Source organism: Oryza brachyantha, chromosome 11, assembly GCF_000231095.2.
Source record: "Oryza brachyantha chromosome 11, ObraRS2, whole genome shotgun sequence".
Lineage (NCBI taxonomy): Eukaryota > Viridiplantae > Streptophyta > Magnoliopsida > Poales > Poaceae > Oryza > Oryza brachyantha.
In genome coordinates, this window is record NC_023173.2 from 3727119 (window position 1) to 3739805 (window position 12687).

At 39.6% G+C, this 12687-nt stretch overlaps 1 protein-coding gene across 1 annotated transcript; it reads right to left on the bottom strand.

The window, feature by feature from the left end:
* Window positions 1-9437: 9437 nt before the first annotated feature.
* Window positions 9438-10050, bottom strand: LOC121055803. The gene has a single exon (XM_040529091.1). It carries the CDS (start codon window positions 9975-9977, stop codon window positions 9690-9692), a length of 288 nt encoding a protein of 95 aa, XP_040385025.1. The 5' UTR covers window positions 9978-10050; the 3' UTR covers window positions 9438-9689.
* Between the last annotated feature and the right edge of the window lie 2637 nt (window positions 10051-12687).

Sequence of the window (12687 nt, forward strand, 5' to 3'; positions counted from 1 at the left end):
CGCTGCGTTTAATGAGCTTTCATTTATAGGGTTTTTGCTTGCTGCCATTGGTAGGGGGATGGATGGATGGGAGCTTGCACTTGCTCGCAAATGGCGCGCATGCACGGTTGTTGTATCACTAACACATGTGGTTGCACTGTATACGATTTGACTTCACCACAGAATTTTGGGTGGGTGACACTCATAGTTTCCAAATTTTTTTTCAAAAAATATAGCATCGAATTTTTGTACACCTAAATAAAGCATTAAACATATATGAACCAAAAAACTAATTGCATAGTTATGGAAGAAATCTTGAGATGAATCTTTTAAGCCTAATTAGCTCATGATTAGCCATAAGTGCTACAGTAACTAACATGTGCTAATGACGGATTAATTAGGCTCAAAAGATTCGTCTCGCGGTTTCTAAGCTAGCCGTGAAATTCGTTTTTTCATTCGTGTCCGAAAACCCCTTCCGACATCCGATCAAACATTTGACGTGACACTTCTTTAAAAAATTTTCTCAATCTAAACACCACCTTATTTAGAGCAGGTACAATAGCAGGATATAAGCCCGCTGCAATTATATTTTAATAAGATAAGGGATGAGAGAGAAGAGCAGTGGCCTACAAATTCATAGCCAGATACAGCATGAACTCCAAGACGTATTGTGGTGGTGCTAATTAATTGCTGACAAATATACAATGGATTTTAGTGGATTAACCATCACCTCGAAATTTAAACTATCTACAACTATAGGTACCATTGTTTTTTACATGTGTATATTTATAGCCCTTAATTAAGATGGTATCAGAAGTTATCATATTTTTCAGCATAAATTTTGGTATCTCTAGGTACTATATATTTTTGAGATATCAAAACTTTTAGTCTACCGACACTTTCTCAAAGATATATTTTTGAAATTCGTCTTCTCCCTTCTTCTTTTTTTTTGCTATAACATGGAATTAAATTGTATGCATGCTAGCAAGCATGAATCTATCTTGGTTTTTAAATTCAATCCTGAATACCTTCATGAATGGTGTACAAAACATGCACACACTAGATAGCTAGTACAGTACTACATGCACAATTTCAGAGCCAGAAATTCCCAGTGGACCATGGTTAAATTGGCCCAAGCATACATGCACGCATGTGCACAGGTCACCGGAGTTTATGTAGGGCGGTTGATGGATGAAGCCCTTTTCCGGGCAGATTGCCACGGCAAAACGGCATTCAGATGCACGGAGAAGCTAGCTAGCTAGCTAGCATGGTAACGCATGCAAATGCTGGTCCTCACATGATGGCTGGCTGGATGAGAGGAACAGGAGTAAATTCAATCGCCTAATGAGCCAGCATGATTAAACCTCTAAATGTTGGGTCACATGAGCCTGTCTGCTGGGATCGGGTTCATATGTTTGTTAGGGCTTAGATTGATCTGCAGAAGCTGCTAGTCAGAATTGATGGCAGGCAGGCAACAGGTACACTGACCGACCTGCTTGAAGAATGGTAGTAGTATCTGGTATCTGTAGCCGCATGCATTTCTGAACTTTGGGATCTTCTCTCTTCAGAAGAGAAGAAGAAACTACTGATCCACCTGCTGGGAAAATGTCATGTGTCATGCAGTCAGAGCCAGGGAGTTTGGTTGGTGTTTGCAGTCAGAGCTGTTTGCCTGACATGCATGTGTTTGTCTTTTTGGGCTTTTTTTTTTCTTGTAATTAAGGACACATGGCTGATATTGACCCTACCATTCTTCAGAGTTGTCAACTGCACACGAGTACTCTATAAAATGCTGGTTCAATTATACACTTATACTCAGGTGATTGAAACCCCAGAGGTGTCATTTTCACAAGGTATCCAACATTACCCTTTTTTGAGAGGCATACACTGTTAATTTGGTGTCATTTTCTCAGGGATGGCTCAATTTGACCTAGGCTTCAGATCCAGGTCAAAACATCTGTACTGTACTCGTATGCCCAACTATCATCAGAAAGGAGTAGCTAGGTACATTGTGTTTGAGAGCGAGAGGGTACGAGAGAAAAAGGAAATACTCCAGATTCTTGTTTATCGATAATATATTTATACAATCTGATACGATGGAAAGCGTAGAAGTATGACATTTTGGGAATCATCGTACTCGTTCCTCATGAGGAACGTTGGTATGACATGATTTATTCTATCCTCCTTGTAACCATCTTTGTATCTGGATGGATGGAATCACTCTAATATTTCATAACACTCCCCCTCGATCGAATCTAGACTTGAAAATATCTGTAAAGGTAATTTTTACGAAAACAATTGTAATTCATTATTTAGATATATCAGGTAAAACTCCTCAAAATTCAATGGGAAAAAAATAAGGAAAATAACGTGATATATTAAGAGATTGGGTTAATATTACCTCATTAAAAACTTTGAATGAGAAATCCAAAGGGTGAAAAAAATATTTTTTAATTATTAATAAACAGTTTTGCTTATGCTTGTAAACAACGAAACAATGAGAGTATAAGACTCAAACGGTCCTTTTGTGGTTCACACTCAAACTGCAATAAAGCAAGAGACCATAGAATTGAACACAAGCAAGCAAACATATTGCATCAGTAGCTAAATTAATTATATATTAAAGAGAAGCTCTCCAAGCTGACTGTGCATATATCCAATTATACACACAAACAAGTCGGCCATTTAGCTGTGCCGATTGGGACTAGGCATCGACAGACAAGTATATTTATTGTACACATTATATAAACAAGTTAGTAGCAATATATAGCATGACCATGAGTTAAGCCAAGCTTGCAACTGGAGCTATCTTAGCAAGTTTGTCTTCAAAAATGAACAACAAAAGGGTTTATCATACGTGCACACGTACGGTTGAGATTGATCACTGAACGGTTGCTCCTAGCTACTTCCAGAGGTTGAACGGCCTTCCCATTTATTGCCCACACGTTGCATGTCTCCTCCCAAGTGTGCCTCTTTGGAATAGTGCCAATGTGGCTAGCTAGCTAGCTGCACTTGCGTAGTACTTCAGTTTCTTGCAAAATGCAATTTGGAGGTGATCCAACTAATCATGCATGTTTTCAAAGGCCATCATAATAATGGAAATAGCGTGTGGTATAGTTTTTCTAATAGTAGGATATGTGTTCTTTTTGTGATCATACTTCGTAAGCGCTCTTTAATTCAATTTATGTTAGGTGATCCATTTTAGTAGTATTTTATAAGAGTTAAGAAAAGTTTTTTTTCATCTAAAAAGAGTATGCATTTATGGTGTTAAATATATTATTCTACTATATGTCGAACAATAATTGTGAAAAATACAAAAGGTGTACAACATTCTTATGACTTAGTTGATGGATCATCCACAAAAACAAGTCACCGTAATATATTAGGGAAACTTTGTCACTTATCTTACCATGATCAGAGTTTGCAATATCACGATTATCGATCATACCGTCAAGGTACGATAGCGAGAAACCACAGTTATGATTCAATAAATATAATGAGAGTTCAAATATTTCGAAAAAATGGAAGAAAAATCCAGAAAAAATCATGACGATATATTCGAATAATCACGGCATATTGCACATTTTTCACCAAGTTTATATGAAAATGTATTAACATCTGTAAGACTAAATTAGGTTCAACAAATTCATCATTTAATATCCTTTTATAGTTCTGTTGAAAATATTGTTTTATTTAAATAGGTTTGATTTAGGATAAAACCAAAGTGACTCGAAACAGGCGGGTTATACCGTGCATTAAAAGCTTCACCTAGGTTTCCGTGATGGTAATTTAATTAACTGTCAAACGGTTACGCCGACAGTTTTCCAGTACCTGGAGTAACGTAACTTTCTCGGTAACAGTAAATGAGAGCTCCCCTACTCACAAGCCGTTCGATGGAAAAAAATGATCGGATCAAGCAAGTTCAATATTGCAGTATAGTCAACTATCGGCTCTAAATATTTATAATCAATCTAATAATCAATTCTTATAATAGCTAGTTATAAAATATATACTATCATGTCCCACATGTCATACACACACTCTGTCTTAGAGTCCATATGCATATGCAGTTGGCTATAAATTTATAGTTCACTTTCCTTTTCTCTTCTTTCTTACCAACTTAAAATATATTTATAGTTTGCTTATAGCCTGCTATTGTACTGCTCTCAGATGATTGCATCAGTGAGATAATGCTTGCAGGATAAATATATTGATCATTGCATCGTTTCAGTTAATTAATGCTGACGGTTTGCATTGTGTATGGTACCAGGTAAATTTGGCACCTAATTCAATTTTGACTTCACTGGTGAGCAAGTACACATTTGCTCGATGCTTGCTGCAAATTGCACATGCTATTGCACCTAATCGCCCATCACGTACGCCATTATATGTACAGATGACTTTATTTATAATCGTGCTGAACTGCTGATCGTGTTGATGTTCAATTTAATTACTTTCATTATTGCACCGATAACTTGGAATAGTAGGCATATGAATCATATCTTTTTAATCAATCATCAGATGGGGGCATGCTGGTCTTTTGCTTCGAATAGTTTTAAGCTGACTGAGAGTTATTCTTTGTTTTTTAAAACATATTTACAAACAAAAAATAGTTTATGAATACACACTTTATATATGTATTTTAGCGATTTAAAAGTCAAGACTAGAAAATAAACGTCAGTAAAAAACCCCTAAAATCATCTTTACAATAAGCTTAAAAATTTAAATTTTAGCTATATAAGCAAAAGTATAAGCGAAAAATGGCAGGGTGAATTATCACAACTTATAACTGAAATGAGATGAGAAAGAAAAATCAAATAACATTATTCTATGTTCTTTTTTCTTAAGAAAACCCCGCATTGGTCTCACGACCTCGTTGTTTCACTTATACTTAATTATGTTTATAAAACAAAGTTTGAATTTTCAATCTTAAATTTATAGTTGATTTTAGGGTTTTTATCGTAGTATATTTTTTGATATTTGTTTACAGATAGTTAAAGAACAGATAGTTAAAGAACATGTAAATAAAAGTTTTATTCATAATTCTAGATTATTCCTCGATTTTTGCAGGCATATTTTGTTGAACCGATAAAATGATATATTTAAATGTTTCAGTATAGAAGTTATACTCCAAAACAACTATCATAAAAATCAGATAATATTTTATCAGGGCATTTAACTATTTGACAACTTTCTTAAGATTGAATGGTATCAGATTTGTAACTCGTTATCTATTATATATGTATCCAATGATAAATTTATTAGCAATACTCGCAACAGTAAAAAAAAAAGTTAATTATTCCAAAAACAAACTATCTATCTATCGATCGATCGATCAACCTCCCTTCCTCCGATTAGTTAATGCATCTCAGAATGAGAAAGTTAGCTAGCCTAAGTGATCTGAAAGCATTCTTGTCGTGGACCTACTGTATGCATTAATCAAGACGACAGTTGACACATGACGCAGCTACGTACACGTAGAGTCTTCTCACGTTTATATACGAAATTTCAGTCTTAATTTTAAATTAATTGAAAAATATTTTATCGTAATTTATTTTCCATTTTCTCATCGCCAACGCACGTCGATAAAACTTTTATAGACTATTTTTAATTTACATATATATATATTGTTTGTCGATTTTTTTAAGAAAAAGACCAAATAAATACCCGATTAGGTAGATGCAATACGTACAGTAGTGGTACTGTACGATGCACGTGTCCGTTGCGTAAACTACACACACGTAGGCATACGGTGATTAGTGATAATACTGTACAGTGTGTCAGTGTACACTACACTACGTAGAGTAGAGAGTATAGATGCACGACACATGCATGCATGCATGCATACGTACGTGGCAGGTGGTTGGCCGGCCGGCCTTGCATTGTTAATGCACACGGCACCGGTAGATCAGAGAGAGGTGTTACTGTGTTAGTGATAAATGGGACAACTGGACAAATCGTGGGCACGCATCATTAGTTTAGGCATTTGGCTTTAGCTATTCACGATTGATTGCCGAACATTGTATTTTGCAAAAAAAAAAATTTATAAATAAAACTTTTATATACTTATTCTTAGTGATCTAGAAGCCTAGTCTAAAAAATAAATATCAGTGAAAAAACCTAAAAATTAACTCTAAGTTTAAGGTTGAAAACTTAAATTTCGGCTTATAAGTATAAACAGAAATGAAAAAAATGAACCGTCGAAGCGTCGTTGTTCCGTTAAATTAAGTACATATGAAATAATTTATCAATGATTAAATAATTTATGGGTAAACTATGTATACATGTTCTAGTGTTTTAAAAGCAACTGAGAAAAATAAACTAGGATAAAATAATTCTAAATCAATTCTACATTTAAGTTTAAATTCAAAGTTTGACTTATATAAGTATGAGCGAAAAGACAGAGCTTAAAAATGCATATCCAGAGATGATTATCCAAGCTTAGCTCTTTATATGCTCCCTCGGTAAAAGGAAATTCTAAAAATAAATTTGAAAATTGGAAACTGGATAATAGGTTTAATGGTTTATTTTGGGATGAAACGTGTATACATCAGTACGTGGGTGTCATTATTTGATAGAGGTTTATTTATAAAAGTTGGATTATTTCGAGACAGCAGAGTACGCACTAGTAAGCGCGGGTCATTATAGAATCTTGCCATGTTCAATTCTTTGATGCGGAATTAATGACGATGATTTCCGAAAGATTAGACAAAGTTGCAAGAAGTTCTTCTTTTTTTCGTGTTGCTGATAAATCAATCCACATCTCCGTCTCCAGCTTCTCGCCGGCGGAGCGCCACCGCCTCGGCGCCTCCGTTCCGCGGCGGCGAGTGGCGCGAGGTTGAAGAAGAGAACGTCACGGCTGTCACATGAGGGCCCATACAAAATAGGCCCAACTGGAATCCCACCTCCGTGACGGCCCATGTTAGATGGGCCGGACCAGAAATACCAGCTTACGTGCAGGCCCAAGTTGGTTGGGCCGGAACGGGACTCGCATCTTTTAGTGGGCCTGTGTATAGGTTGGGCCTTAACAGGCCTCCGCCTCCGCGTGGGCCCGATCTAGCTAGGCCCGAACGGGAATACCGCCTCCGTGCAGGGCCCATTATACATAGGCCGGATTCCCAAGTTGGAAAAAGTCCATTGAAGGTCTCTCAACTTGTCAGCGAGTTACAAAATCATCCTCTAACCGCAAAACCAGATATCTGTGTCCCTTAACTATTAAAACCGGGTCATACTTGGTCCTAGGGCAGTATTGCACCCGGTTGAGTCATATGTGTCACTTTGACCATTTTCGTTGACGCTGAGTCAGCACAGGGTAGTTAGGATATGTTTTGGCGCGGTTGGCTTCTTCCTCGCGAGCTCGGCGACGGTGAACCGTGGGCGTGGCACCAAGTTCATCGACGCGATCACTGCCACGGCGCACCAGCTGGTGACCAGGGCCGACAAGTTGTCCGTCGTGCGGGAGACCTTCTGCAGCGGCCTCCTCGACATGGGCTACCTTGGCCGCCACATGCACCATCTTCCTCCTCCTCGTCTACCACCAGGGCCTGCGCATGACTCCGTTGGTGCAGCCATAGAACCCACCACGCGGGCACCAAGGCGACGCCTACAACGTCCGCCTCCTCTATGTCATGTATATTGTATAATCTTTACTCTGGTTGTTTTCTTAGTTCTGTAAAGATGAAAGGACAACATGTATTCACATTAGTTAGTAAAATACAATTTGACATCGGAAGAATGCATGCAACATTACCGACCTGCGCTGCTTCTAGTAGTTTTTCATCGTTTGTAACTTTGGAAGAATGCATGCAACATTTCTTTGGGAAAATGCATCAACAACATTACGGACGCTAGCGCCGGCCACTCCGTCCTCGTGGGTGGAATCGCTTCCTACATGACCTTGTCGTCGAGCATGGCGAGCGCGCTGGCAAACCTGCCCTTGGCCGCCGTCGCCTTCCCCGGTCATCGCTGCAACCCCCTTTCCCCACCGCCATCCTCACCTCCCTTCTCGATGCCACGGCTGGTTGTCCCTCTCACTGGCACCATAGCCGAACTGCCCGAGCTGGACGGGCCTCATCTGCCACGTAGCACGTCGGACGTGGCAGGCATCCCGCCCTCAACCGCCGCCTCCCCCAGTCACCGCGCACGATCGCCGCTGCCACCCCCCTCACCAACACCGGAGCCAGAGCCGCACGGTCCCTCGTCTGCCATGAAGCATCCAACCCACGGCAAGCATGATGCGCTTAGCCACCACCGCCGTTTCGCCTTCCCCGGTCGTCGGTCGTTGACGACCCCGCCTGACGCCTTGGCGCTGCTACCGGTGGGCGATGTCCTCTCTTCACCAGGAGAGAGATGGAGGATAGGGGCTGCAGGAAGCACGCCGCCCTCGGCCGCCGTTGCGGTCTCGCCTTCCTAGGTCGCCGGCCAACGACGACCTCGCGTGCGAAGCCTCGCCGCCGCCGCCGTCCTCGCTTCCCCAAGCTGAGCTGCCAGTGGGCGCCGTCCTCTCTTCACTAGGAGAGAGATGGAGGACAGGAGAGATTAGGAGTGAGGATGACATGTGGGCCCATATTTATTTTTTTGCTAGCTAAACGCTTAGTCAGCAGGAGGAGACTAGGTCAAAATGTCATGTCAGCGAAATCACTCTTCTATACAGCCTTAGGACCTATTTTAAACGGGATTTGTAAGTTTAAGTTCAAACATTTTTGTATTACGATTTAGGGACGATTAAAAAACTCGACGTTAAGTTAAGAGACCTTCTGTAAACTTACTCCTCCCAAGTTTGTGTGTGGCCCATGTATATGAGTTATACTGCATGGGCTGTTGTTAGGTAGGACCGGCCCATGTGAATTTTACAGAGCAGGCGTTTGGGATTCGGGGGTCTGTCCATTTACAAGTTTTTAAGTTTTTAGATTATATAATACTAGTTTAAGTTATATTTGTTATTTTTGTTAGGGATTGAATTTATACTTGCACTATTTTTAGAGTGATATTAATCGTATAAATCTATATTATCATTCTTTTTTCATATTCTTTAATCTGTTTATATGACCATGAGTAGATGTCCACCTAAAAAACGATTTTTTTTCACTGAGAATTAAAACACTATATCTGCGGTAGGTGTGTACATAATATGGGAAAGAAGCGCACTGCAAGTGCGGGGAAGCGAGGGGATGAAGATGGACGCTTACATTTTTTTTTAACTAGTAGAGGCTATTAACATGTTTGTATACTATAACCACGTGTTTAGTTTTTCCATAAGTTTGACTATGCATCTTATTTTAAAAAAACTTATGTTATTATCATTTATTTGTTCTGATTGAATTTTTTTACTAAATTTATTTAATTACAAATTACATTTTTTTATATTTGCATAACATTTTTAGATAAGTCGAATAAGTATGTATTTAAAAAATTAATGACGTTATATATTAAAATACAAATAGGTACTTCCAAACTTTTTGTAAGCTTATGTGTGGTGTTTGTTTCTCTTCATTCTTTAACAAAAGAAAGCATGTAGTTTGTGACTACACAGGTTAAAGAGAGGTGGAAAAGGGGGCCAAAGAATCAACTGAACTTTTCTCTTCACATCAAGGCATGAAACAAACAATATGTCCCTAAATTTAAACTAAAACCGTAATATGTACTGAACTTTTACACAAACCATTCATCATCATCTTCATCATCAAGATGAGTGGTGATCGATGCAGATCAATTCAGAGCAGGCCAGGGCGGGAGTGGAAGGGAAAATGGTGCACCAAGATGGGAGCTGATCCACCTTTCTTCTTCTTCCTCTCGACCTTACTCGCATCTCCTCCTATCTTCTTCTCCTCCTCGCCAGCTGCAGCATCTGCTTCTTTCGAGCAATACTGCTTCTGCTGCTCCTGATTCTGAACTGAATCAGGTTGCTGCTGCTGCTGCTGCTGCTTCGCCGGCGACACCTTCTTCTTCCCCGTACTCCCGGCTGCAGCAGGAGCACCCAAGCAGCTCAATCCCAGAACCATCGCTAGCTATGGAAGATCTTGTTGCCCTCCTACTGTGAACTAGCTTGTTCGTTCTTGCTTGCTGCTATGAGTACGAGCGCCTATGGTGTGATCAGATCGATCTGGGCGAGCTGCTTCTGCTTTTATAGCTGCATCGGAGGAGGAAGACGACGACGACTGAGCTGGTCAGGTGGCTTCGTTTCGTTGACTGAGCTCAGCTGTTGCATGCATGCTGCTGCTGCCTTGGTCGCCAAGGTTCTATACAGACAGCCTACTTACTACTATAGCAGGACATGTGAATCTTTGGTCAAATTGGATGCGATTCGAAAGAGAAATGGGAAGCATCGTGCTGTGTGTAGTATGCGATGCTGGCCGAAAATGACATGCGTCGTGTCTTGAAATATCACGGATTTTATTCTGACGGAAATTAAAGGAGGCGTCACTGTTTTTCATTTAAACCTTTTTGTTTCAATTTTAAGACTACACACTCATGTATTACTATTGAGGTTTATTTTAATTCAAACTTTTCAACACTGATGAAGTTTGACCAAATTTTACAAAATTATAACAATATTTTAAAAATATGTCCATAGTTATTAACGCTGCATGAAAAAAAAAATCTAAAATAATGTGCCGTATGCCAAAGATGACATCCCACCAAATCTTCACGTAAAAGAACGCGCCCAATATTTGGTCCCTTCCTGACAACGTTTTCATTTCTCTAACCTCACTTTTCCTCTGAGGTTGGAGGTTGACCATACAAGTTGTAAAGCTCCCATTATTGATATTCGGCTCTCTAGCTGAAAATTTTACTACTTTTTAGCCTTTTTATTGTTAATCTTAAAAGTAGATCATTTCAAAAATTTATTTTTAAATCTAAACATTTTTAGCTATTACACCTAGCCTGTCGTGGCCACACTATCATGCCCGCTTATTGATATGTTATTATTCTTCTACCACCTTAGTTTTTGATTGACGTGACCATATTATTATTCTTTTACCACCTTAGTCTTAGTCTTCCAGATTGTGTGGGGGTAAAGATTTATATTTGAAAATATGTTTAGGGAGGGTTTAGTTTTAAAGGGGTGGTCTTTTGGCTTTTTCAACAAAAAAACAAATGACATATTTGCAAACGAAAAATAGTTTATGAACAAAACTTTTATATAAGTGTTCTTGGTGATAAAAAAGCCAAGGTTAAAAAATAAATTATGATAAAAAACTCTTAAAATCAACTCTAAATTTAAGGTTAAAAATTTAAATTGTTGCTTATAAGTTGAAGTAGAAGCGAGCGAAAATTAAAAGATAATTAAAGATATTAAAAATTAGTATAAATTTGCCGGTCCTCTTGCGCGATCGGTTTTACTCCGGTTCTGCTTCTGAGCCGCGAGTCTTGCTTTTACCCATCGAGCCAAATCTTGAGCGGAGAAAACAGCACAAAAAAAAAAAATTGGAACCGATGCGTTTTCATCGTTGGATCCTCGTCCACACGGAAGAAATTTAGAGGCTAGCTGCAGCAGATGGGTTTTGCAACCCTCCTGAATCATTTTTTTTGTTAGTTTGATACATGCCATTACAAATTTATTGTATTAAAAAAATACCATTATTAATTTACTATTTGTGATATCAGCTATATGCCACTTTAATTTTGTAAAATTAAATCCATATCGTTGCCGTCATGTTTTCCGTCCCGCTCTTTTTTCTCCGTTCTTTTCTTCTCCTCTACTTCTCTTCGGCGGCCTCCGTCCCCATGTTCATTTGTCCGCGACCATGGCCGGTTGCAGCTGCATCCATGGCAAGTAGCCGGTGGATGTCATCACCAAAGACATTGTCGATCGACACAACACTTGAGCGCGTCAAGCAGCTTAATTGGAGCGTCCACCTCCTTGCGCCTTGCAACATGAGTGCCTCGGCGATTCCGACGGCGGCATCGGAGCTGGTCACCCCTACCGTGCTCTTAGTGAGAGAATCAAGCTGGGAGAGAGAGCGTGCGAGCGAGGCGGAACCATCGATGGAGCCCTCCCGGCGGCGGAGCGCCTCGAGCCTCTGTGAGCTATTGGTACATGTATAGGTCGGTAGCAGCAGCTGCTACCACTCCAGCTCCCGAACCCATCTCCCACGGCGCGCTCGCCGCCGACTCCATCCTCACCGTTGCCTCCGCCGCTGGAACGGGGCATCTAACCGATACCGCGGATAGTAATTAAAGTTTTCTAATATTGCATATTTATAGTGGTATGGATCAAATTGATCCATTTTTCTGTTTAGGATTTGGGTCGCTCGGTTTACAACTTCTCAACGGGCCATGCTCATATGATTGGAGATGGGTTAGAAAGATAGATTACGATACAATATTGAATCTGCGGTGTTTGTGTGGGAAGGAGTGGATGGACACATTATGCACCACAGTATGAACGAGGAGACGGAGGATGAATGATTCGATAGGTAGTGTATCCGTATATTATAATAGATCTATATTATTAAGAATGGACTATATAATGAAATAGCTATACGAAATTAGATAATCTTCCATCTTTCATGGTTTATACCTTTAAATAACTATAAGTCTTTCATTTTTCATCCGTCAATAGAACAAAGCCTATGTCTGTTGACTGTTTGTCCTCATTTGGAGGTTAAAAATGGAGCAATTTTATCATCCTTGAGAAGGTACTAAGAGGTATTATTGTTTTCTACGTAAAATTTGGTACTTCTTGATACTATTTTACATAGAAAACAG